The sequence below is a fragment of the Leptonychotes weddellii genome, chromosome 7 (genome assembly GCF_054177405.1).
Source record: "Leptonychotes weddellii isolate Sample4059 chromosome 7, ASM5417740v2, whole genome shotgun sequence".
NCBI lineage: Eukaryota > Metazoa > Chordata > Mammalia > Carnivora > Phocidae > Leptonychotes > Leptonychotes weddellii.
Genome location: NC_138375.1, coordinates 24266049 through 24293238, shown reverse-complemented (window position 1 = coordinate 24293238; position 27190 = coordinate 24266049). Strand labels below are relative to the sequence as shown.

Sequence of the window (27190 nt, the reverse complement as noted above, 5' to 3'; positions counted from 1 at the left end):
CAACTCCACCTTTTCAGAAATGACTGAGACCTGATTTGTCAGTGCTTTTATATGCAAAACCATTGAAGAACTCTTTTCCGGTGCTTGCCGTTTAGTTTGCAAGGAACTGATGAACAAGTTTTGTGATCCAACACCCAGGCATAAATCTCTGTTTAAAGAAAAGGTGTTTTTAATCAATGAAGGAGAAGTTATATAAAAGTTCTAATTAGCTGTTGGGAAAGCACAATGGTTAGTGCTCAGGCTCTAGAATCTGAACTTAATACCGATGTGTACCAATTGTATAACTCTGTATATTTTGCTGAGACTCAGTTTTCTTTTCTTAAAATTGGAATGTTAATGTAACTTCCTAGTTGGTGTCCAAAAGATTAAAGACAGACATCTATGTTAAGCTCCTAACAGAGCCCCTGACACACAATAAACTTCTAATTCATTTTATTTCCTTTTGTAAATGTTTATCGTAATTTTTTTTCCACTGGACTAAATTGCTGTCATGGAAAGCTCCTGCCCATAAATGTTCACTGCCCCGGAAAGATACATTTATCACCTTGAGGTTGCCTATTGACTTATTCCAATAGTGACCAAAGCATAGGAGGCAACATGACAATTCCCGGGAATGGGTGAGTTACAAGCAAGTCCTAATCATACTCTACATTTGTAAGAACTCAGGCAAAACTCTCTTTCAGACTCATTACTAATCATCACTGTAGCTACAAAGAGCCAGAAGTAATTAATATGTATTGAGGTTAGATCTGTTCTCCAGAGTGGGAAGAGGTTTATCTAGCTAATTCAGGCCAAAACAGCCCCATCACTGTCCAGAGGCAGTGGTTCTCAGGCCTGGCTGCCTATTAGAATCATCTGAAGAGCTTTTAAAAACTAGTGATATCTGGACTCTATCTCAAACCTGTTAATTCAGAACCTCTGGGATTCGGGGCCTGAGCACTGACATTTTAAAAACTTCCCAGGTAATTGTCATATGCAGCTAGGGCTGAGGACCTCAATCACTGAGAAATGAATGCGATGCTAAAATTCTCTGTTAGACCTAAACACCTTTGCAAGCACAGAGACGGTATCTTTAGCGTATGATGGAGAACACAGGTGCTTTGAACAAAACATAAGGGATCTTGGGTATCTCTCTTGACACCAATTAAATCAGCTTAATAGAATAAGCTGGAGTCTCTCAGCTTGACTTCCTCTTTTTGGAAACCAGTTGGGGCTTGTTAGAAGCTGTAATTACCCACTTTCTCTCTTTACCACATTGAGCAAGATTTTAAGCTGAAAAATTATGTCAAATCAAATTTGTCTTAATAGCCTAAATACAATTTACCTTCCAAGGATCTAGGTTGTGGTTATTTTCAGCTTTGTTAGTCTTCTTACTCATTTACTACAGTTTTTTCAAAGGGCATTGAACATATATTGAAATAAAAAGATACACCATCAGAAAAAAATATGTATGCAGTGTCTAATCCATCTTCTTTGTGAATATGAAAATATGTTTGCTTATCTTCACATAAACATTCATTGAATTTGATTTTATTCATATATTCAGCTATTTTGAAATGTTGATATTTGCCATCATTTTGGCCTGTTAGATTTGCAGATTCCATTGTCAAGAGAGTCAGCAGGCCTTGCTCAGAACTGAATTTGTTCTAGGAGGTAAACTGTCTATTGCTGCCCTTCTCCATTTTTTTAAAAAGATGTACTAAACTCTTAAACTTGTTTATCAAAGATACAAATTTAAACTTAGACTTTTCAGGCTATCTCCCATTTTTGTTTGTTTGTTTTTAATTTTTTTTTAATATTTTATTTATTTATTTGAGAGAGAGAGAGAGCACAAGCTGGGGAAGTGGCAGGCAGAGGGAGAAGCAGGCTTCCTGCTGAGCAGGGAGCCCGATGTGGGCTCGATCCCAGGACCCTGGGATCATGACCTGAGCCGAAGGCAGCTGCTTAACTGACTGAGCCACCCAGGCGCCCCTGTTTGTTTTTAATTTTTAAAAAGATTTTATTTTTGAGAGAGAGAGAAAGAGAGAGACAGCATGAGAGGGGTGAGGGTCAGAGGGAGAAGCAGACTTCCTGCTGAGCAGGGAGCCTGATGCGGGACTCGATCCTGGGACTCCAGGATCATGACCTGAGCTGAAGGCAGACGCTTAACCAACTGAGCCACCCAGGCACCCCTATCTCCCATTTTTAATCACAAGCAGGACATGGAATAAGTTTGTAAACTTACGGGCAGGTATTCCCACGCCTGCCCCCAGCCCTTTCTCCTGGGAACCAGCTCTTGGTTTCAGGTTCTTCTCTCTCCCCTTTTCTCCCAGTCAGCATGGCTCTGGCTTCACTTCCTTCCCAAGCAGCCCGGATGCCCTGATCTGTCGCATCAGCTGTTCCCACACTTCTCTTAGCCTTTTATCCACCTCTCACCCCAGGACCCTGGACCCGATCAACCCCTTTTTGCTCTTTTTTTTTTTTTTTTTAAGATTTTATTTGACAGAGAGAGACACAGTGAGAGAGGGAACACAAGCAGGGGGAGCGGGAGAGGGAGAAGCAGGCTTCCCGATGAGCAGGGAGCCTGATGCGGGGCTCGATCCCAGGACCCTGGGACCATGACCTGAGCTGAAGGCAGACGCTTAACGACTGAGCCACCCAGGCACCCCAACCCCTTTCTGCTCTTAGGCTCAGCCTACTGCATACATCTTAAAATAAAAAATCAACTTTGTGAATCCCAGTTTAGTCCTCCACCTTACGTGATATCTTTCTACCTGTCCTACGTGAGCTCCCCTCTCTCATTTCTCTCAGAAACTGTCCTGAACCTGCTTTGCTCTCTCTCCAGGCCATTTTGGCCATTTCAGTGATTTGTGGAACATCCCCTTATCAGTTTGTCTGGGCCACATCTCTCTCCAGAATGCCAGATCCTAACCTTCAAAGTTATGGTGAGGACAGCCTTTTTATCAAATGGCAGTATCATTTACCTGTTCTTTTCAGGGAAGCGTAACTCTGCCCCGTTATTACACTTGGAGTTTCACCAGCTAAGAACAAGTCTCATCTTAGAACCAGGCAGACTTCCGTTGTCTACCTCTGCCGAGGGGCTATAGGGAGCAGTGATGACATTCTAGGTGGATCGGGTCTTGGCACCAGTTGTTATTTCAGTTCTTCTCCGTCCCCTGAGAATTTACAAAGTAAAACAGTGTTAACTCATAAGCAAAATGTGAGAATTGCTAAGAATACATATTACGCATTCACTAACAGAGCTGGAGGCCTGGATGAAAGCCTGGAACCTGAAATCTCTAATACTCAAGATAGTGTGCACTTCAGTCCAAATGACAGGGTCAAGAATTGATGATATGCTTCTGACAGGACATAATCATTAGAATAAAAAGGCAATCTACAGAATGAGAAAATATTTGCAACCATATATATGACAAGGGGTTAATATCTAAAATGTGTAAGGAACTCCTACAACTCAATAGCAGAAAAACAACCCGATTAAAAGGATGAGCAAAGGACTTGAATAGATATTTCTCCAGAGAAGACATACAAATGGTATATGAATAGGTGTTTAACACTATTGAACATCGAAATACATATCAAACCCACCATAAGATATCCCCTCACACCTGTTAGGATGGCTGTCTTCAAAAAACCAAAAGATAAGTGTTGCTGAAGATGTGGAAAAATGGCGACCCTACATATTGTTGGTGGGAATGTACAATTGTGCAGCCATTATAGAAAACAATATGGAGGTTTCCTCAAAAAATTAAAAATAAAACCTACCATATGACCCAGACGTGGGACTTCTGGGTGTGTATCCAAAAGAATTGCAATCAGGATCTTGAAGAAATATCTGTACTCCCATGTTCATTACAGCAGTATTTACAACAGCCAACCTATGAAACCAACCCAAACGTCCATCAACAGATGAGTAGACAAAGAAAATGTGGTATATACCATGTTGTATCCATACTATGGAATATTATTCAGCTTTTAAAAAAAGGGAAATCCTGCCATTGTGACAATAGGGATGAGTCTGGAGGACATTATGCTCAGTGAAACAAGACCCTCACAGAAGAACAAACTCCACATGATTCTACTTACGTGAGAATCTGCAATAGTCAGCCTCACAAAAGCTAAGAATAAAACAGGGATGCCAAGGGCTGAGGGGAGGGAACCGTGGAGAGTTATTGTTCAATGGGTATGAAGTTTCAGTCAGGCAAGATGCCAAGTCCTAGACATCACTGTGGATATGGTGTTTGTGGTTAATATACTGTATAGTACACTTAAAAATTTGTTGAGAGCCTAGATCCCCTGTTAAATGTTCTTAGCACACACACAGAAAGAGTCACAAGGGAGCTGCGAGGCGGGGATGGCTATGCCTCTTACCTTGATGGTAAGTGATGGTTTCACCGGTATTTGTGTAAATCCAAGCTCATCAGGTTGTTCACATTAAATGTGGACAGTGTTTTCTATATCTACTATGCCTCAATAAAGCTGTTTTTAATTTTTAATTTTAATTAATTTGTTTTTTTAAAGATGAGGAAATTGGGACTCACAGAAGTCCCTTAGGTATTTTTTTTAAAGATTTTATTTATTTATTTGACTGAGTGCATACAAGCCAGGGGAGCGGCAGGCAGAGGGAGAGGGAGAAGCAGGCTCCACACGGAGCAGAGAGCTGGACCTAGGGCTCGATCCCAAAACCCCGGGACCATGACCTGAGCCGAAGACAGACGCTTAACCAACTGAGTCACCCAGGCACCCCAATAAAGCTGTTTTTTATTTTTTTTTTTAAAGATTTTATTTATTTATTTGAGACAGAGAGAATGAGAGACAGAGAGCATGAGAGGGAGGAGGGTCAGAGGGAGAAGCAGACTCCCCGCCAAGCAGGGAGCCCGATGCGGGACTCGATCCCGGGACTCCAGGATCATGACCTGAGCCGAAGGCAGTCGCTTAACCAACTGAGCCACCCAGGCTCCCATAAAGCTGTTTTTTAAAGAAAGAAATTATACAATGGGAAATTTAAATTATTTTTTTTTAATGTTGCTCATTGGAGTGGCAGTCAGGCATGTGAGGAGTCCCATCTGAGGAGACCCTTGCTGGACTCATTGTCCGCGTTTGGTAGCTGCGGGAAAGCCACCTCTGATTCTGCTGAAGGCGGAAAGACAGTATTGTCATGGGCCCCCTTGCCAGAGCACATGGCATGAAAAAGCAGAGTGACATCTGCTTGTTTTCCCCTGGGAGCCCTTATGTTTTATGTGCAGCAAGGGGGACTGGCTTATGTCTTCCTAGGTCTCGTGTTAGACACTGGATGCAGTGTTGTTGCTTATGCTGGGTGCCGCTGATGGGAGAAGCAGTTGAGGTGATGCCTCTACAAGAACCCCCCTAATTTGCTGTGGGACAGTGAATATGCCTTGTCTCCCTCCCCCACCCCCACCTCCAGCCCCAAGTATGCAGACAGATACTGCTGGAGAAGAAAGATGGGCTCACTGTATTTGTTTTCCTGGCTTTCTTAACGTTATTCTTCACATTTGTATCTATCCTCTTCTGGTAGAGATTTGAAAAAACACTTTACTGTGTCTCCCAGTTGATTCCCTGGCTCATCCCAAATGAGAGAAGGAATGAAAGTCTCTGGGGGTATGACCTGTGAGGATCGGCTTATCAGAGTATGCTCAAGCTTGATGTAAACATATCACTCGTGAAGGGCTGACATTTTACTCGTGACCACTGAGTACACATCCAGACAGTTTCTTTTTCTTATTGTGATTAGCATGATTAATTTTTTTAAAATCTCTTAGCACTTTATTTTTTCCCAACTGGGTCACGTAACACAATTCTTGGACCTAAAGAGACAGTTTGAGGAATGGAGGTATTCTCTGTCACCGGCCATTAATTCTCTGTTCAGCTGGTGGAGGGAGGGTGTATTTAAAAACCCAAACTGTTCTTCCTTTCAGTCGATTTGAGTTGGCTCTAAAATAAGAAAGGAAATGTGATGAGCACCACTTCTCTGTGGAGGTGCCCAGTCACTCTACTGTACACCTGAAACTGATAGGACACTGCATGTTAACTCTAATGGGATTAAAACACAAACTTGGAAATATAAAAAATAAAACAAGGAAGGGAATTATCCTTGAAGGAGAAAAAAATAAAAATAAAACTGCATAGGCACACTTCTTTGTAAGCAGGGAAGTCTGACTAGTAGAATATGGTCCAGTTTCCCTTTCTCTTTGGCCAGAGAGCAAGCAACAAAGACCTCCAGGGGAGGCTCATGTGTTTCGTGACTTTCTGTCTAAGTGTTGTGATTTTTTGGTTTCTGATGCTACTGAACACCCCCAGTTTAATTGCTCTCCTTTCCCAGCATGGGGATTTTCGGGTGGGAAAGACTTGGCTGAGGAGAAGGATCCATGGTGAGGGAAAGAAGGTGACAGAGAAAGGCCGATGGGCAGAGCCCTGGGAAGGGATCCTGTCCAGAGCATGGGCGAAGTCAGTCTCGGCTCACGGGAGAAAGCTCACAATGGCTGGGATACGGCTACGTGTGAGGTGCAGTGGGGGCTGGGTCTTAGGAGGCTGCAGAGCATCAGGTGATGGTCCACAGGTCAGAGATGTCACCCCTCATGGGACTGACGGAGTCTCAGCATCGAGCCAGCCCTTCCTCTCGGTGGCCACTGGCTCGCCCACTGTGCTCAGACAGGAGGCAGGGATCACGCCAGGGAGGCGCGGCAAGGGATTGGACCACCACTTTATAGGTGGAGTAACTCCATCATCCCTGGGAATTCTCACCAGAGACGAGGGGACATGAGGTTTGCACATCAGAAGGGGGTTTACTGCTCCAGCAGCTCTGATTCCAAGACATTTTCAATGTTGAATGTTTGGAACGGTGTTCAGTTCCGCCTGTGACTCAGGGGAAACCAGAGGCCCACTCAGTGTGCCTTTACCATCGGTGGATGCTGTGGTTACTCCTCTGGCTGCCCCCAGGGACAGGAACCGTTTGTCCCTGTATCTGTCCCCAGCCCCGATCTCATCAAGAGTGAAGGGGAAAAGGAGAAGGCGGGTGTGGGGTCCCCTGTCCGTGTCGGTGACCCTCAGCCTCTCTTCCCCACAGATGGTCGGCTGTGACTACGAAATCGGCTCCAACGCCACGGAGGATCGCTGCGGGGTGTGCCTTGGGGACGGCTCTGCCTGCCAGACCGTGAAGAAGATGTTTAAACAGAAAGAAGGATCTGGTAACAAACAAATAATTGAAGTGGCAGGGGACTGAGAATGGAGGGCAAGATGGATGGCTGTGTTTTAAAGCAGATTGTAACTTTCGAAGAACTCCGCAGGGACGTAGCCTTCCAGACAAAGGCATAAGGGCTCCTTGACAGGTTTAGGAATGGGGCTGATTGCTGGGCACTTACAGGAAGTCTCCCACTGCACAGGGATTTAAGTCTCCCACTGCCTGGGGGCTGTCCCCGGGAACGGGAATGAGTGTCATTCCTGGGAGAGCACCCGGGGCTGAAGCCAGTGGTATAGGAATGGACCTCAAACTCAACTGGGGGAGACAGAGCTCAAAAGCCGGTCATGAAGTGTGTAGACACAGGGCGGGCTCTCAGGGAGAGGGCAGAGAAGCCAGCAGTGGGCTTCAAGGCAGAAGGCTCGGAGTGCACCTTCAGGGACAAAGGAGAGGCAAGGCAAGGTGGCTTGGGCTTGCTCTTCTTCCCCATCTCTCCCAGGAAGGGGGTCCCACCCGCTGCCACCCTATGGTGTCCCAGGGGGCGGCTGCCACCTGACGTCCCCTCCTGACCCATGCTCTGCTGTTCCTTTCCCATGATGACCTTCCACAAGATTTCTACTTTGTGCGGCTCTGGGCTACTAATAATCCTCGGGAATGAAGAGCCCACCCTCACCCCGAAGTAGCCATGACCCTGCCTGTTTGTCTTCAGTTGAAACTGCCGATCCCTTGACACCAGCAGTGATTGATAGCTGAAGCGGTCTTGGGAGGAGGCTAAGTTAGGCCCAGAGATGATGAAGACAGCTCGGAGTATCAAAGTTTAGGCGCCCCTAGAAATACACTAAGACAAGAATTCAGGAACCAAGAGTTTACTTGCGAGTCGGGGGATCCTGGAAAACACCAGTAGGGCATTCAAGAAGTGAAATGGGGAAAGGAGGAGAGCCAAGAAAGGGTGCGTCATTAAGCCAGTGACCATTATGTAGGAGCCAGCGTCGAAGTTGTACATTGGAATTTTCCCACCCAAGGGGTGAAGGAGCTGAGACCATATATGCCAACTCTTGCCGGTCACTGCTTGAGGCTACTTTGAGGAGGGGGCAGTTAGGTTGTTAATTCTCCGGATTCCAAAGAAAGGCAGATGCTGAGAGTAGGGAGTCCACTGTGCACTCCCCAGGTAGGGCCTGAGGAAAGAGGGGCGGTGTCTACACTGGAGTGTTACCCGGGGCGGGAAGTGACAGGGACTCCCAGATGTAGTGGGCCACCCTTTTCCTGGGTCCCGACAAAGCAGTGCCTCTCTTTTAGACATGCTCACTGCCCAGGATGAAGTTACTAAGTATGCCCTCGAGTACCAGGTGCATTGATTAAATGCCCTGTTGGCCCCCAGGACACGTCACAGTGGACGACCTGAATTTGTTTAATTTCATCCCTATTTTTTGATCTTTGACTATTGAATTAATAAGGTTAAATTGTAAAGTGAAATGCTTATCTTGCTTTTTAGAATTATCACTGAAGGACTATATTTATGTCTATTTGATGGCTTTTGTATGCATGACACGTGTCCTTTGAATCACTTATTTGGAATGTGAATGATAACCCAGTGTGTCTTAGGCGTATGATAAATAAATAGCTAATATTTATTCAGTCTTATAAAGATGCTATGTAAATATTTTCTGTTAGTTAGATGTGACCTTATTTACTTGGATTATAAAGTCACCCTTAAAATCACGTTTCTACATTTGCTCTCCCTATTATTTATCTATGGGAGTTCATATCTTCGCCCTCACATATGCTGTGCTCCCAACATTATGGTAACTCTTTTGAAAAGCAGTTTTCATTCTCAAATGTCCACCACTTAACCTTTTAACTAAGCCCTTAGGAAACTGGGCTTTAGTTCTGGATTCTTGACTCTACTCTGGTTTCTTGGGAGTGGGGGAAAAGAGAAGCATCTGGAGCCTCCCTCCCACCCCCACCCCTGCCTTAGAGACCTTAATGCCTCCAGCCACATGCCCAGCACCGAAGATTTGGCATCCCTCGTGCCTTTGATTTGCAGTCCTTCTTCTCCCATTTGCTTCCCAGAGAGCTTCTGCTGGCTCTTGGCACCCAGGGAGGGGTGTCAACTTCAGACTGTGCGTATCCTGAGAAAGCCTCAAAGCTCTCTGGCACTGCTAACCCCAGCGCGGTGAGGAAATCCAGCCAGATCTCGCTCTGGACTCTGTTAACACCCAGCAGGGTCGTCTGTGTTCCTTTTACCCACCAGGCAGATCCCACCTTTGCTGCATGCCTAATAAAGCCAGATACGTCATAAAGACCCTGGCTGCCACCACTCCACAATAGGAGTGAAACCAAGAAATACTGCAAAACTATGGGAAATGGAATGAGATGGCTCTGGGCAGATTGATTAACTCAAAGGCCAAAGTCAAAAGAGGGAACTTAACATCCTCTTTTTGAAGACACCCAAGGCATAGTTAGTTGTTTTCTGTACGTATTCACATGCTGCCTTACTTCTCCTTACGTTGTATTCTTTCTCTCTAGTGCAGTTATAAACTGAGGGGTGAATTGTCTTTTAGGCTTTGTCACCACCCTGCCCAACCCCAAGTCAGCAAATGTTATTTCTATCTGTAGGAGGTATTCAGTGAGCGCTCATATAAATGCAAATGAAAAAAGGTTTTCTTAAGGTTGATTCCATATCCCTTTGACAATAAAGGAGACAAGTCGTTAGCTGTTTTACAGTTATGTTGATGGAATATTGGATATTTTTCCTCTGCGCGGTCCTGTTCCTGCTGGCTTAGCTGTAGTGTTGTAGCTCTGGTTGTTTTTGTTTTACCATGGATTGGTACAGTATTGCAACTGTAATATTGTAAACCTAATATTATAATACTGGGTTTGGGTCACTTTCTTACTGTGGCCCAAAGACATAAATCTCAGAGTTTTCCCCTTCTTGTGCATATCCTGAAGTATTCTTTTCTCCTTGTGTCTCCACCCTCCACTGTGGTTTCTTAAAAAAATAAAAAAGAAGAACTATGGTTTCTTTGGTGGGTGGCAGTGATTGGCTTGCGGGGTTCCCACTGTAACTTCATCTCCCGGGTCAAGGCACCTTCAAGAATCTGTGATATGAGGGGAGACCTGAAGGAGGATTCTTCCAGAGCAAGTATGTTTCTGCAGTCGGTTACATGGGGGCTGTGGTTGGAGATGGCTTCATTATCCTGGCACTTAGGCGTCAGATCTCCAGAGCCTTGTTATCACAACCATGACCTTGAGAGAAAACCCAGTGTCTCCTTTCTGAGGGAAGTTAACAACCATCAGACAACACCAGAAAAACAGTGAACTTGGGCAAGAGGTAGCACTAGCACTTGAGGCAAGGTCATCTCTGTGACTAGGAAATAATGGGAATATGTAATCAGTCACCTAGAAGAATCCAAAACTCTTTCAAACTTTGCATAGCCTAACTGATCCATGCGTCTACTTGTGTTCTTCTTCCTTCCTATTTAATTTGGCTTGTGGCTTTCTTTTAACAGAGTGGTTTAAAACAAAAGTGTAGGTGGAGAAGTCTGCATTAGAGATGCACATGGTGGTCAGACCCAGCTTCTCCTCCTCTCTCACTGCTGCTCCCTTTGACTATGGAAGCATAAAATATTAGCCAAGTCCCTTTTCCTCTTTTTTATTGTTGTTTGGTTTGGTTTGGTTTGGTGAGTGCTCCTAAGAAAGAGGGAGGATGATGGATGATGTGGAATTAAAATAGGCTGGGAAACGAGACCAGGTGCTGATCTAGATTACCATTGACCATGGGGAAATCACCCCATTGTACCTCCATTTGTGAGGCCCCTTTCAGCCCTGTCTGGTATTTCTTATCTTCCCGCTGCCCTCAGCCCTAAGGCTGATCATTTGTTTGTTGATACCTAAGTGTTGAAATTGGTCTGAGTCTCCAGGAGAAGGTATCTTTATCCATGGCCTTCTTGGACTGTCCCAACAACTAAGTCCCTGTCTACCTCTGTGAAGAGGAACTCATTTAGTAGATTTGACACTGTGTGTCACATGGCAGCATCATGCCTTTTAGTTAGTGTCACACTTGGGGAACATAAGGTCCACTATCTTGTAGACCCTCCAGAATAGCTTCCATTTCCTCTCTTGGAGAAAGAAAAAAGAATTGCCCTCTTGGGATAGTGCCATGGTTACTGTGAGTAGAAGTGTCTGGAATTAAAGAACTTAGGTCCAGAACACAGTGAACTGTGTACAGATATCATCATTCATTCATTTATTCATTCACTCTATTACTTGAGAAACATTAAGTACCTATTTTGTGCTTGGCATGGGGGATAGAATGACGAATAAGAAAATGACTCTTTCCACTGCCTTCTCTGCCTTACCCTGTCCAGGTAACAGGCCTGGCCTCCACTCTGCCATGTGGCCCTGAGGCAGAACTTAAATGAGGAGCCTGGTTCAGAAGGAAGTGGTAGAGCATTAAGCTCTGTTCTTCCAAGGGCACCCTGGGCTTGTTACCCACAACATTGACCTTCATCCCAAACTCTTGTAGCCCATTCTTTTTGGCCTACAACACTGACCCATTGTTCCTCAGGCTTGGATTTTTTTTTTTTCCTGTTGCCTAATTTCCTTGATTCTGTATGCCTCACCTACCTTGGTCTTAAATGTTAAAACCCGACAGTTTTTAGCCTCTTGGACTAATTCACTGGCTTCCTAAAATGACCACTCTTGACTCCTCTGGCCTTGCTTGGCGTCTCCAGACTTGACTAATGCCAGACCCAGTGACCACTAAACCAGGTCCTGGTCTTGCTCACACTGGCTGCTTTCATCTGGTGCTGGGAAAAAGCGACCCCATTCTCTGAGTGCCCCGGGACTCTCATGCAGGTAATTGCATCACTTACCTCACTGCCCAAACCGGCAGCCTTGCATCCTACCTCCTTTATTTCACCATAACAGGAATGTGCTCAGACTTTTATTTTAATATCTTTTCTCCTTATTAAATATTATGAAATATATATTAAATACACTTGCATATCTGTTTAGTGGGTTTGATGCCCATCATAGAGTTATTGTAACTCTCCTGGTATATTTAAATTAATTCAGTTTCCTCTGATATACGTCACAATTTCATTTTCACAATGAAAAAAAATCTGCAGTCTAGAAAGCAGAGGAAGGGCACAGAAAGTTTCTTCTAGAAACCCTTGCTGCTGGTATCCACATCTTTAGGAGATTCCTGGAATGTAGTGAAAGAAGCAACTGCCTGGGATTATGCTCGAACCTGACCTCCCGGATACCCACCCACTTCTCGAGCCTGTATGTTTACGTGCTTCCTTCTTCCAGCTGTAGCTCCCTAGTCTCTGCCACTGATCTTCTTGGTTGGATTCACCTAGAGTTAGGAATTGACACCAGTTTCAAGTTATGTTAAGATTGCTATCTTAATCCCATAATGAGGCAGATTCTGAACTTTTTCTTGGGGCCACTTTTAGTCTCTGTGACACACCGAGGAAGCTCATGAAGGAATGGAACCCATCGAGAACACCTCACAACACAGGTTGGGCAGTGAGAAGGAAGAGACATTCTAGGAACCGATGACATGGCTTCATGACACAAGGTTGTCTCCATGCTACACTGCAAGGTTCAGTTTGCTATTGGCTTAAGAGAGAATAGGGTCTGCTGTGTGATTTCAGGTGGGTGAACGACACGAGGAGGTCAGTGTCCAAGAAGAATGGTTTGCCAACAACACACACAACTGCCTGGGACAGGGGAGCCCAGGGCTAGGAGATGAGTCCACAAAGACAGGATGAGAATCTTATAAGAAAACATTTCAGAGGAAGTCCGAGGCAGAAGGTAATGCATCGCAAGAAGAAGGGATGTAGCTTCCTTGAAACCAGAATATCACCTTACTTGGAGACTGTCCTAGGTCATGTTTTCTAGGAAATCCCAGGTTGGAAGGAATGGGAAGGGAAGAAGAGGGACTGGGCCCTCTACTTGACAGTTTTCTTATCAAGAGAGCTCCGGGCTGCCACTCTTTGTCCCAGAAGCATTTAGGGTCAGGAAGCCCCTGTCAACATCTGTTCCCTCTTCCGTGTCTCCTTTCCTCTGGCCTCTAGCAAGAGGGTTGTGGTTACTCATTGCATGTGCCAAGGCTCTGGTGCCCTTACAACCCGCTTTTTGAAATAATTGAAGCTAAAACTCTCAATGTAGGTCATGGCACTTGGACTTCTCAAAAGATCTGCCGGACACATTTATGTGTACATAATTCTTCCTTCCTCTGATTTGGGAGCGGGTCAAATGCAGGGTTGTACCTGAACTTGACATTGACTTCTCATTGCTGTCAAGGCAAGCATCAGAAGATGGACTGGCTTTTCCGAGGAGCCTCCTCACATTAAACCATAAGAGTTGGGCCCACAGTGAGGATTGTTTTGCTCACCTCGAACTGACAGCATAAATCTTTTTAAAAAGATGAGCTTTAAAAAGATATCTGGGGTTACTAATATGATCTCTTTATGAGCACATTTTTTATTAGAAGTGACAGACTGGAAACCACATACGCTACTGGGTAAATCCTTTCTGGTGGATTACAAAGAACCGTTGGATAAGATGCACTTTAGCACCAATAATCTATTGTAGCTCTTATGATAATTGCGAAGTGAGGCCAGTCTTCTGCCCCATCCCCAGAGGCCCTGAGTATTCTTTCAGCTCAAGGGGCTCAGGACTCAGTGATGGGATGTTTTCTCCAGGTGAGTCTCCATGGGCCCAGACTCCTTGTTTGAGGTCAAGATTACATTTTCCTACTTCCCCAGTTTTCCCAGTATTGCCCCAGTACTAGTGCAAATGACTAATGTTTACTAGGGAAGGTGGGAGAGAAGTGATTTTATGAATGAAAAATTCACCATTCTTAACACTTTGGAGATAGTCTTACCAACCCTGAAAGCCTTCCTCTGACACAGAATAAATGTCTAAGAGACTTTCCACCCTTACTTTTAAATAAGATTCTCATTTCTGTAAAGAAGACCCTTGAGGATAAGATACTCAGGATTTTTTAAATCTCTTTCTACCAACCACATTTTTTATTAAGAACGCGATTTTAAGAGTTCGTTAGCCAACCCTAGATATAGGTATATGTACTTTCCACCTAGGTGTGTGGTGTGGCATAGATTTCTTCCTCTCATGGGAACTCAGTTTTCTCATTTGGTAAGCAGAAATGTTGGTAGCCATTCATTTCCAATTAAATGTCCATTAATAGCAGATTGGTTAAATAAATGGGTTTATGTCATTTTTGCTGTTGTTGAAATGCTCAAAAAATATGGAAAGATATGTAAGGTATATTAAATTTAAAAAGCAATAGTTGGAAGAGTTCATGTAATATGATCCCACTTGTTTAAAAAAATATGTGTATATGTGCTTATACATGCAAACAAAGATTTTGGAAGAGAAATCAAATAAACTATTCACTGTAATTGTCTTTGGAACATAGGACTGGAGATGAAGGAAAATTGAAATTTTTACTTTTCATTTTATCCTCTTCTAAAGTGTGGGCTTTTATGGTCATGTGCAAAGGAGTCTGGTGGATATATTGTGGTTATTTTTAACTCCAAATTACCATAATTTTATTTTTTGGCTTCCCCTTAGATATTCTTTTACAAATATATATATTTGTAAATGTGCATTACTTTTGCTCATGGCTAAATCTGTCTCGGTTTACATCTTCTGTCTGTAAACTGTTCAGAAGCAGCACTTATAGTCACTGAAAACTTTTATTCTAATTTGATGTACCTCCCATTTGAATTTGGAAGAATCTGCCATGATAAACATTTCTAATTTTGGATTTTCTCTCTTAAGTGAAAGATAAAAAATAACTCTTTTGGATTTTTTTCCATTTAGTTCTCATTGGTTTTTTTTGGCGGGGGGGTTGTTTTGTTATTTGTCTGTAAACAAAGGAGATAAGGTGGTCACCACAATATTTCATGCCAGTTGATTTTCCTGAATGAGTTCTGGTATGAGAAGGCATGCGACATCCCAAGTCAGAAAGTGGCTGCTGGTCGCAACACTCCAAAGGCATTTCAGAAAATTGTATTAGCCTCAATTACACGTGATAAATATTTTCCCTGAGCTAGTTATAAATTTGTAGTTTTAGGACACAGTCGGTTGAGTGTCTGACTCTTGGTTTCGGCTCAGGTCATGATCTCAGGGTCGTGAGATCGAGCCCGGCATTGGGCTCCATGGTCAGCGCAGAACTTGCTTCAGATTCTCTCCGTCTCCCTCTGCCCCTCCCTGCTCACATTCTCTCTCTCTCTTTCTCTCTCAAATAAATAAAATCTTTTTAAAAAATTTGTAGGTTTAATCAGCTATTTCAGGCAGGTATTGTAAGGGCCAAATGGAATTGAATCAAATACTACAAGACCTGCATTTTGGTCTGGCTGAATGAGAGCTGCCAGTTTGAAAAATGGAGCTGAGGGTATGGCCTGAGCTTCTGAGCAAATCGTACCTGCTGGCCAGCCCTAGGATTTGAGCTCCCCAGGACTCCCCACTACTGTAGTGTCTCAGGGAGAAGAAACGGTTGAGGCACTTTCAGGTGACAGAGATGAAGGTTTGCTTGTGGTTGAAAAACCTAGTATCTCTCCAGTGCAAAATGACAAGGATGATCAGGGTTTTAAAGCCAGCATTTGTATGGGAAGGTTAAAAGAAAAAGGAATGTTTCACTTGGAAAAGAGAAAAACAATTGAATATCGGAGTTGTGAGGGATGTCAGACATCATCTTGTTGGAGCCCCTTCATTGTACAGATGACATTCGAAGTCAATAAGTCAATGAACACCATAGAGCTCACTCAAGATGATGCAGAAACTAGGACTCACGTGTTCTGACCCCCCTGCCCTGGCACGTTTGCATGTCATCCCCAAAGGCCATGTTCTTTCCATTCTATCACATTTATGAGGTCATGATTCTTAAGAAGCACAAATAGGATAAATGCATAAGGTCCTCAGCGCAGAGTCTGCCAAAGGGAGGAAACCATTATGTGTTAATTCCTTTTGTCCCCAGCATGTCTCCTGCCATGACAACCAGTAAATAAGGGTAGAACTATACCTAGAATTGATCGCCATCTTTAAACGGATGCCCTCTGTGCTTTTTCACAAAAGTAGAATGTAAGTTCATATTTCAGCAAAACATAAAAAGTAAGAAAAAAACCTGTCTAATGAAGAGAATTGTCCAGCAGTATAAAAGGCTGTGCTCAGAGCGAGCTGAGTTTCTCATCACAAGCTATATTCAAGAGCGCCAGGTGGCAAATCAATCCAAGATTCCCTCAGGGATTCTCTTAATGAATTTAAGCTATAATTAGATGATTTCTAAGAGTCTGTCTTTAACTTGCAGGCAGTGAGGACGAATGAGGAGAAGGGTGTACCCGGGACAATGTTGAAAAGATTCATCTGATAGCAGCAACAAAAGGGGGAGCAGAAATGCAAATGGAGAGCTAGTTAGGGGCTGTCAACTATCAACTATCAACTTAAAATCACAGAAAAGTCAATGCTGGATCAACCACAAACGTTTCAGGGTCCAGTCTGCATTTGTTTCATCTCTCCTCACAAAACTGTGTGCATCCTGAGTCACAGAGCTGCTGGGCATTCCACTCCTGGCCAAGCTCTTTAAAATTCCCCGTGACTAGTGCATCTGCTCATGCCAGTGACCACCCAGGAAGAAGGCAAGGGCGCTAAACAGTGGGGATGAATGATTGCTCAGAAACAGATTGTGTTCAGCTAAGCTAGTGTGCCTCTTTCATTATCGTGTCTTCTCTCCTTAGGTTATGTTGACATCGGACTGATTCCAAAAGGAGCAAGGGACATACGGGTAATGGAGGTTGAGGGAGCTGGAAACTTTTTGGCCATCAGGAGTGAAGACCCCCAAAAATATTACCTCAATGGAGGATTCATTATCCAGTGGAATGGGAACTACAAGCTGGCGGGGACCACCTTCCAATATGACAGGAAAGGAGACCTGGAGAGACTGATGGCCACGGGTCCCACCAATGAGTCGGTGTGGATCCAGGTAATGCAGAAGCAAAGGCAGCTGCTCATGTGTGTATTAGTTAGGGTCTTTCTGTTTCTTTTCCAAGGTGTTTGTTAGGGGGCACTCATTAAGAACCCTTAAAACTTCTTTTAACAAGGAGCAGGGAGGAAAGCAAGATATTATTTTGTGCTGTTAATCCTTTATTGCCTAGAAATTGCTGAAACCCCGATAATGAAGTGCCGTGGGCCCTGAAGTCATCTACTGGGAGTTTTGAGTTCAGCTTCCAGTATGATTGACATAGGCTGTTCATTTGAGGGTGATTGTTTCTCAGGTGTGCAGAGGATGCTGTCAGTCGACGTCAGTCTGGCGTGAGCTTCCAGGTAGCTTTCCAGCAGTGGTGATGGACTGACATGTTTTTTTCATATGCTATCATGTGGTTGTTCGTAGGCAGGAGGTTTGACTTTGTGAAACTCTTAGGGGAGGAGGGGATCAGAATGTAGTATGTGCACTTTAAAGACACGGGTGATTCATCTTTCATGTTGGCCAGGAACCACAGAGAAAGAGTGGAATCATTATACCAGTAGAGACGAGGCAGGTTGGGGATGACAAATGGCCCAAGAAAGAGTCAGATCTAACCATATTCAGAAGTTAGAGGGAGGCGATTCCAGAGCCAGAGATCAGAGCACTCACAAAAGCCAGAAATCAAGGCTTGACAGCTATGATTCATAAATGTCTACCTGACATCTTACCCGCCTGCTTGGCAAAGGATTTGTATACGGGAACCCTGATCCCAAGGAGCAACCAATCCATCACCTCTAAGTTTAAGATTAATCCATTTTAAATGTGTAGTAAGTGGCGCCTGCATGGCTCAGTCAGTTGAGTGTCTGACTCTTGGCTTCTGCTCAGGTTGTGATCTCAAGGTCATGAGATCGGCCCCGTGTCAGGCTCTGTGCTCAGTGTGGAGTCCACTTGGGATTCTTTCCCTTTCCTTGTGCCCCTTGCCCTGCTTGCATGCTCACTCGCTCTCTCTCTAAAATAAGTAAATAAATAAAATCTTAAAAAAATAAACGTGTGATAAGTAGATTGCTGAAGAGAAGGCCCCAAGAGTGGTATGCCTTGCTAAAGCCGTGACAATTTTTACCCCAGAACTATATGCTTTAAAGGAACTAACCAGCCTGAGAGCTGGAGAAGAGTTCGTAAGACAACAGCCACAACAATAATAAGTGTCAATGTTTATAGAATGCTAACTACGTGCCAGGCACTATTCTATTCATGCGAATCACTGTACATTTATTTACTTACTGAACTCTCACAACACCCCTATTAGTCATGCTATTATTATCCTCACTTTGTAAATGGGGAAACTAAGGCACAAAGAGATTAAGTAACTTACCCGTAATCACCAAGTTAGTAAGTTCACAAGAGTGCAAGGTGACCCACCAGTCTGTTGTTGGAAAAGATGCTACCCCATTCCCTCAGAGCAGTTTCCATAGGATTAGACCTCCGTGGGAATTCAGCCAAGAAATGATCGAATGGACAAGAGGTATAGAGAGATAAAGACACGGATGTAGGTAGATAGAGCTACAGATATAGAGAGATGAATCGGTGGACGTAGAGGCAGAGGTGGAGATACGTTCATTTGTTGGCATTTTCTCTGACGCATGCCTTCGTCCCTAAGATGATGGGCATTCTGTAGTGTAGTCACACAACGGTGTTCTGCAATATCAAGTCATGACAGTGTTGTCACCCTTCTTTTGCCTTTTAGCTGCTGTTCCAGGTGACTAACCCCGGCATCAAGTATGAGTACACAATCCGGAAAGATGGCCTTGCCAACGACGTGGAAAAACTGGGGTATTCCTGGCAGTATGGCCGTTGGACTGAGTGCAGTGTAACATGTGGGACAGGTGAGCGACAGCTGCTGTGTATGTGAATCCATGTCCGCTTCACGAGGGGCCATCGGGTGGTGCCCAGAGGTCCCAGCCTTCCACACACGTGGCCCAGGGGCCTCTGTGGGAGTAAATATGCTGGTCATGGTCTAAAGACAGAGGCAGTTTTCCCTTTATACTGTCCTTCGTGAAAGGTTTTGTTTGAAAAAAACATTGCGTGTCTTGCTTTGTTTTGTTTTCAGGTTTCTGGAGCTATAACCCACACAAAACATTGTGTACGTTTAAGGTCTACAACTGGACGGCTTGGTACACGTGTGTTTTGTGAAATGTTTACCACATCAGGCCAGCCACCACACCCATCATCCCACAGAGTTACCTTTTCGGGGTGTGGTGAGAACATGTAAGATCTGCTCGCTTAGCAACTTTCAAGAATACAATACAGTATTACATGTGTTTTATTTTTATCTATTTTTATAAATTTAATTTTATTTTACTACGTTATGTTAGTCACCATACAGTACATCATTAGTTTTTGAGGTAGTGTTCCATGATTCATTGTTTGCATATAACACCCAGTGCTCCGTTACATGTGTTTTAAAAAGCAAAACAGAAAGACTTAATAACCTGGTTGAGGACCTGACTTCTACAAAAGTCAAACACTGCACCCAGAGGCAGACTGTAAATAATGGCCAAATCCAAACCATAACAAGCTCTCCTGATTCCCACCCACTGTTCTTTTTTCTGTCTCCAATTTACCAAGTATTTGTATCTATGAAGAGAGTAGTTTTCTCTCATAAAATCGAACATTGGAGAGATTCCTTGCTGTTAAGCATGTCAGGATGGAGTAAGTTCTTTATTTTTTTTAAGATTTATTTATTTATTTGAGAGAGAGAGGAGTGACAGAGGGAGAGAGAGAATCTTAAGCAGGTTCCCCGAGGGGCATGGAGCCCGGCGTGGGGCTTGATCTCACAACCCTGAGATCATGACCTGAGCTGAATCAAGAGTCTGATGCTACTAAACCAACCAAGCCACCCAGGCACCCAGGATGGACAAAGTTCTGCTACCATAATAAAGAAATCAGAATCTCAGGAATTCAACACAATGTAGGTTTATTTCTAACCCATTCTTTTTTTTTTTGTTTTTTTAAAGATTTTATTTATTTATTTGACAGAGAGAGGCACAGCGAGAGAGGGAACACAAGCAGGGGGAGTGGGAGAGGGAGAAGCAGGCTTCCCGCCGAGCAGGGAGCCCGATGCGGGGCTCGATCCCAGGACCCTGGGATCATGACCTGAGCCGAAGGCAGACGCTTAACGACTGAGCCACCCAGGCGCCCCGGAATATCACTTCTTTTTTTTTTTTTTTTTTTAAGATTTTATTTGACAGAGAGAGAGAGACACAGCGAGAGAGGGAACACAAGCAGGGGGAGTGGGAGAGGGAGAAGCAGGCTTCCCGATGAGCAGGGAGCCCGATGCGGGGCTCGATCCCAGGACCCTGGGATCATGACCGGAGCCGAAGGCAGACGCTTAACGACTGAGCCACCCAGGCGCCCCTATTTCTAACCCATTCTAAGCCTGATGCAGGTTGGGTGGCCCAGCTTCATTTTGGAGTTAAGACATCTGAAAGGTGTGGCTCCCAGTGTGCCCCACAGGAGAAGAAAGAATTGGAAGAGGCAGACTGGCTCTTTTTTTAAAAAATATTTTATTTATTTATTTGAGAGAGAGCAAGAGAGAGAGAGAGCACAAGCAGGGGGAGCGGCAGGCAAAGGGAGAATGACAAGCAGACTCCGGCTGAGCAGGAAGCCCGATGCGGGGCTCGATCCCAGGACCCCAGGACCATGACCTGAGCCAAAGGCAGATGCTTAACGACTGAGCCACCCAGGTGTCCCAGACTGGCTCTTATTTGGGGCTTTGGCCTGGTGGTGACACAGATCATTTCTGCTCACCTTTCGTTGGTTGGCCTTAGTCCTCTGCGTACAGTAACTGCAGAGAGAAGCCAGGAAGTGTGGACAAGCACAGGGACATTTGTAGGGCACTGGTTCTCTCTGCTGCAGGCTAGATGGAATTCTCTGAGGCCTGGGAGGGCAGGGTCTGGGCCTGTCAGGTACCTGGGGCTCTGCACTCGTTTGGGGGGGCTTTAATAGTAGTACCGGATGAGAAGTCCTCCGCCTCTGTCTCTCCTTTTGGATCATGTCCAAGTCTGTTCTGGAACTTCCTGCCTTGAGTCTGTCTCCACTGTCTATAAACCAAGGCCCCACAAGAGGCAAGTGTCCGATGCAGCGATGGAGCCAAGGGAGTGGAAGTGAAGGAGTGAAGGGTTCAGGGGAACCCAGTCTGCTCCGCCATGGGCTTCTCTCCCACATCCTGTGTCTCTCTCTGCACCCCTCATCCACCTGCTTTCCCCCTGCCCCAGGAAGTAGTCCTGGAAAAAGGTCCAACAGCGGACACTGAGTCATGTGCCATCAACCTAATGAACGACGTTTGTATAACCAGCTTCTTTCTTCCCCTCCTTCAGTACAGAAACCAAGAAGGGTTAGCTTTTAGAAATCCTGGGGCTCATGTTCGTTTCAGAATGTGTGATGTTTAGAAATCCTAAGCCTCTGGAGATCCGTTAGGGTCCAAGGTGGGTTGTGTGGCAGCAGCTGGTGATGGGGCTGTGTCGGTGGTGGTTGTTCACGGCTGCAGCGGCCCACGGCTGCGGCTCTAGCATTTCCAGATGCCCCGCCCCACTGCCCGGAGGCCTGGGCTGGCCGAGGAGCTCCAGCAATTTACGCAGAAAATCGGTTCGTGAAAACTATTTCCCTGAGGAGCGGTTGCGAGGAAAATGAGGTCATGGGGACTGTGGTCACCAATACTTTTTCCAGTTCTCATCCCCATTTTTCTTCTTTCAGCGAAGTACAGGTGTAGCTGCAAGCTTAAATCATCTGTCCCTGGACCCCAAGGAGGGAAAACTCAGCCAGTCCAGATGGGCAGGGGTCCCTCCACAAAATAGGAGAACCCCCCCCCTTTTCTGTTCCAGCATGGGATGAATTGTTTGCATTACACATGCGATATTTCAGAGCCTAGGAATACAAGATAAATGGCTGATTTGTGCAGGCTTTTCCTAGCTAGGAAATGAAGTGGCCTGACCAAATGTGAAGGAGGCGTTTGGTGTTGATAACAGCCTGATCCTCAGCCTGCTTGGGCAAATGTCATCCTGGTTGTTCAACCTTAACAGGAACTATCAGCGAGCTGCCACAGTGGCCACGTGCTCACCCCAGTCGCAGTTCCACTGCCTGTTTGAGTGACAGTGAGCCCTTCCTCTGACGGAGAAGAAAGACAGCATTTCTACTTTCCTGCTGTCAGACACAGAGGGTGAGATGCTAATATTCCCCTAGGACTCACGTGGCTAAATATAAAGATGGGAGACTGCCCAAAACACTGAATAAGTCAATGATGTCGTTTTATTTTCTTTGAGCAAAAACTTCCTATATTTTAAAAGTAAGTTAAATACCTTACTGGAAAATTAAAAATAGAAAAAGTCATCCCCCTGCATATGCATTTTTGTACTTTGTTGCCTTTCAGTATCCTTTTCCGAGTCTTAGACGTATCTAGTTGTGTGCACATGGATGTATTTATGTACATACAAGCCTTCACTTAATGTGGTAACATGGGTAACTTTCCAAGTGCTACTCAATCTTCACAGCTATCATTTTTATGGATGTGTTATATTTCCCTGGCAAGACAAAGCAAAATGTCTTTAACCAATTCCATATAAAGAATGATTTCATTAGTGTAATTTGTAGTTGGAATTTCTAGGTTCAAAGAGTGTAAATATGATGGTAATATTAAGAAACTTATTACCAAATTGATTCCCATAGTAAAAGAGTTACAAACAGGTAGTAGCAACCACTTTGTTTTGTTTTTGTTTTTACTGTTACTGTATTATTTTAGCCTTACACTTTGTCGCTGGGAAGCGTTCCGAATGTCCAAGGAAAATGGAGAATGTAACAACAAACTCTTGCATACCGGCCACTCAGCTTTCTCAGATCTTACTATTACTCATGCTTATTTCAATCTTCATGTTTAAAGAAAAAAAATTGCACAGATATACTTGAAGAGCTCTTCTCTGACTCCACTCCCTTTCCTTTTTCCCCAGAGCTAACTAGGGTCATGAAACCAGTATTTATTATTTTCATGCATGTTGTTAAATACTTTTATTATACATGTGAATAGCCATATACATTAAAAAATCTTGTTTCTCAGGCATTTAAGCTTTCTGTAAATAGTATCATACTCTATGTATCATTTGTTGTCTTGCTGGTTTTACTCAGTATTATGCTTTTGAGATAAATCCATACCAATGAAAGTAGCTCTAGTACATTCACTAAAGGGCTGTGTACTGTTCCATTGTGCAAATATACAATTATTTATACATTCCACTATTTTGCAGTTATAAACATTTTTGTAATGCTGTAATGAACACCTTTCCTCAATATTATGAAAGCTCAGAATAACCGTTTGACATAGGTTTGACATACATTTGACATAAGTGCACATATCCTTGATAAAGCATGAGAATCACGGGGCACCTGGGGGGCTCAGTCAGTTAAGTGTCTGCCTGCTCAAGTCATGATCCTGGGGTCCTGGGATCGAGTCAGGCATCGGGCTCCCTGCTCCGTGGGGAGTCAGCTTCTCCCTCTCCCTCTGCTGCTCTCCCTGCTTGTGCTCTCTCACTCTCTCTCTGCCAAATAAATAAATAAAATCTTAAAAAAAAAAAAAAGCATGAGCATCACAAATAGGGACACACATTCGAATCTGACCCTGATGTGTGACCATATACCGATGTTGAGAAGACAATTCACTTCTTTGGAAAATCAGAGTCAGATACTTCTTTGACTATTTTAAAATTGCATTAATCTCAGTACTAATCCATCTGGCTTCATCCACTATAATTGTCAGGTAGGGTCAACCAAGTGAAGATACTGATCTCTAACAATATCTGGAAGATTTTTTTAATATTTAAGACTTCATAAAAATAATAGAAACATTTACTGAGATGGATTTAAGCATATGCTGTGGAATGAAGTTTATATAGTTTATCATACACATAAATAGAGAGTATTTGTCAGATAAATTACAAGTAATATATAGTGATAAACCATTAATTCCAGTAGAGAAACTGACACATCGTTATTAATTTTGCCCTATGCACTCAACGGTATCTGCCTGGCCAGTCCATCTGTTCAGCTCGCTGCTGATCCAGCACATTGACCCGTGCAATACTGTTAACTTTGCAACAGGGATTTTGTGTAATATTTTGTGCCCTTCTGCTACTTCTGGAGTCAGGAGCATTGAGCAAGGACACTTATCTTTGCTATTCATACGCAGAAACAAGCCTTTTGGGGGGGATATTTCCAACCTCTGAGAGTCACCTGACGTTTTCATTTTAGGTTTTGACATTAAGAATTTGCCAAACTACTCAAAGTTTTCATGAAATTTCTAAGTACCTAAGCTTTTCTGTTTTTTTGTTCTACCACGGCAGGTACACGCCAGTGTTTCTGGCTTCAACCACCTCAGCCTGTATTCCACTGACATTGTCTAAGACATCTCTACAGGTGCTTGTGTCTATCCAAGGACTCCTTCCTTGTGCCATGGGAGTTCCTTTTATAACGTTGCTTCCAGCTATTGACAGTGTTTTATTTATATGATGAAAGAAGAATAACACAGTCTTACCAGTTGAGAAAGCCTGAGTGGTTGAAAGGTTGCCTGTCTCTCCAAAAGAAGAAAATGCTGTTTTATTTAACAATAAAATATTGATTCAGGGATGCCTGGGTGGCTCGGTCGTTTGAGCATCTGCCTTCGGCTTAGGTCATGATCCCCAGGTTCTGGGATCACGCCCCGTGTCAGGCTCCTTGCTCAGTGGGGAGCCTGCTTCTCCCTCTGCCTGCCACTCCCCTGCTTGAGCTCTTTGTCTCTCTCTCTCTGACAAATAAATAAATAAGAAAATCTTTTTTAAAAAACAAAAAAAAATTGAAAAGAAGTATCGTTGATTCATTTTAAAGGATTCGCTGACTCTATGACAACTCCCTCTGACATTTTTAAGTGATGAGATGTGATCTCTGGCATCTGAGTATGAAAGTCAGCCTAGGAGATTGGGCTGGAACAACTCATGGGAGGTGGTGTGAGATGGCGAACAGGACAGCGGGTTCCAGGTCAGGTCCTGCAGCTGCGTGCCTGTGGGGAAACCCCTCCATGTGCCGAAGTGAGGCGGTGACCAGCTTTGTGGGTTCCTTGTGGCCTTTCCAATTTGGGAATTCTGTACACCAGTGAGCCCACTCAAGGCCTGGATGCCCTGAGAGTTCAGGGCGCCAAGATTTGTGCAAGCTGATTGCTCTGACTCCCCCCCGGGGGGGGGGGTTTCCAGTCTTCGGTCTTCTCCCCTAGTGTTTCACATCAAACATTGAAGCATTACCCTCTCAAGATGCATGATGACTCTCTTCTCACTATCCGTGCACTTCTCCATCAGTGACATTCTGGTCGCTCCTCTAACCTCTCTTGCTAACGATGTCTTACTTAGCAGAACTGTGGTCCCTTTCCTCTCTCAACCTTTGTGGCTTCACTGTGCCCTCATTTCTTCATCTTGCACATAGCGAATAATGGCAATGTTGACCTCATTGGATTGTTGTGAGGTTTGGGTTATTATATATCAAAATAGATAATAAGTAACACACATTTTTATATATTTATGTATGTCTATATATATTTGTCTATTTGTATACACATACAGTTTTGAACAGTGCCTGGGACAAGGCAAGCACTGGGTGTGTTCGCTATTATTATTTTTCCAAAGTTAAACCCAGCTTACAGATGCGCTTGGTTTGCGTGTGGAACCTGCCACCCCGCCCCGCCCCCCCACCCCCCCCACCCCCGTGCTCCTCTTACTCACATTACCGACCTGGTCTCAGGGGGCAATGATATTATCAGTCCCTGCTATCAAACCCTCTAGTTTGGAAACATAGCCTCTCAAACTTTATAACATTCTTTTGAATTTTATTCCTGTCTTTCAGTTTCCTAATATAAAGCTCCTTACCTTTTCTGTTCCTTTATTAAACTGTAGCAATTGTATTATAACACCTGGTGATAATATCTGCTTTCGTTATTTAAAATCTCACTTTGTTTTTATTTGGCGTATATGTGTTCATCTTGTCTCCACAGCTAGATTAGAATCTATATGTTAGATTATGTGTTAATCCACCTGTATTATCGGTAGTCCTTCTCAAGCACGATCTCTTCCACCCACTGGCAGCCTCAGCATGGGTGGCTTAGAGACCCCATTCCTCATCCACACTTTAGAAACCAGACACCCTACGGACAACTTTCCCATCAGCCGTAAGCACGATCACTTGACATGGCCAGAGGCCTCCCCTGACACTAAGCATGTGGGCTTAGGATTTAATATGTGTGAACCCTTCTGCCCGACCCCCAGGTATTCGCCGCCAGACTGCCCATTGCGTGAAGAAGGGCCACGGGATGGTGAAAGCTACTTTTTGTGACCCAGAAACACAGCCCAATGGGAAACAGAAGAAGTGCCACGAAAAGGATTGTCCGCCCAGGTAAGCACTGATAAGAATTGGAGCTCTGTGTGTCTGCTTAGAAAGATGTGTGATTGGGGTGCCTGGGTGGCTCAGTCGGTTGAGTGCCCGGCTCTGAGAGCGCCTGGCTCAGGTCATGATCGCAGGGTCGTGAGATCGAGCCCCAAGTTGGGCTCCGAAGTGGGCATGGAAACTGCTTAAGACTCTCTCCCTCTCCCTCTGCCCTGCAAGCGCTTTCCCTCTCTCTCTTAAAAAAAAAAAAAAAGCATGATGTCTGATTTAATAGTAATCTAATGCTCAGTGATAAAAGAGACTTGTGAGGCTTTGTTATTAGAATAAGTACGGGGAAACTTACAGGTTCCTGAGGCTGTGCTGTAGGATGCCACCGAAAACTGTGAGTGAGGACATCTTCTCTCCACAGAGCAGTATTTCTTACAAAGCCAGTGTGTTCTGTGTTTGTCTGTTTGGTAAGCCTAAGTCTCAGGGTATGTTGAAGAGAATGCTATATGGATCCCCCCATCGTTTTTGAGCTAACGGGTGCAGCTTTTCCGAGAGCACTGTGC

General features: G+C 44.3%; 1 protein-coding gene and 1 long non-coding RNA gene across 5 annotated transcripts in view; one reads left to right on the top strand and one right to left on the bottom strand.

Annotated features, from left to right (window-relative positions):
* The window catches only part of ADAMTS12 (ADAM metallopeptidase with thrombospondin type 1 motif 12), a 263545-nt gene that overhangs the window by 186274 nt on the left and 50081 nt on the right, over positions 1-27190 (top strand). For 2 of the 3 annotated variants that reach the window (XM_081825967.1, XM_081825966.1), the window contains exons 14-17: positions 7085-7205; positions 16966-17210; positions 18937-19075; positions 26522-26648. In XM_081825967.1, coding sequence (XP_081682093.1) covers positions 7085-7205; positions 16966-17210; positions 18937-19075; positions 26522-26648 — 632 coding nt within the window. Of the gene's footprint in view, positions 1-7084; positions 7206-16965; positions 17211-18936; positions 19076-26521; positions 26649-27190 lie in introns of those variants that run through there. The other variant, XR_014146874.1, reaches the window with a different exon arrangement.
* Positions 18-27156, bottom strand: LOC145722545 (uncharacterized). 2 transcript variants are annotated; one of them, XR_014146876.1, is made up of 4 exons: positions 26983-27156; positions 3766-3878; positions 2964-3155; positions 18-148 (listed from the first exon to the last, which is right to left on the bottom strand). It is a non-coding gene; the product is annotated as an uncharacterized LOC145722545 (long non-coding RNA). The 2 variants fall into 2 exon arrangements; XR_014146875.1 differs by lacking the exon at positions 3766-3878.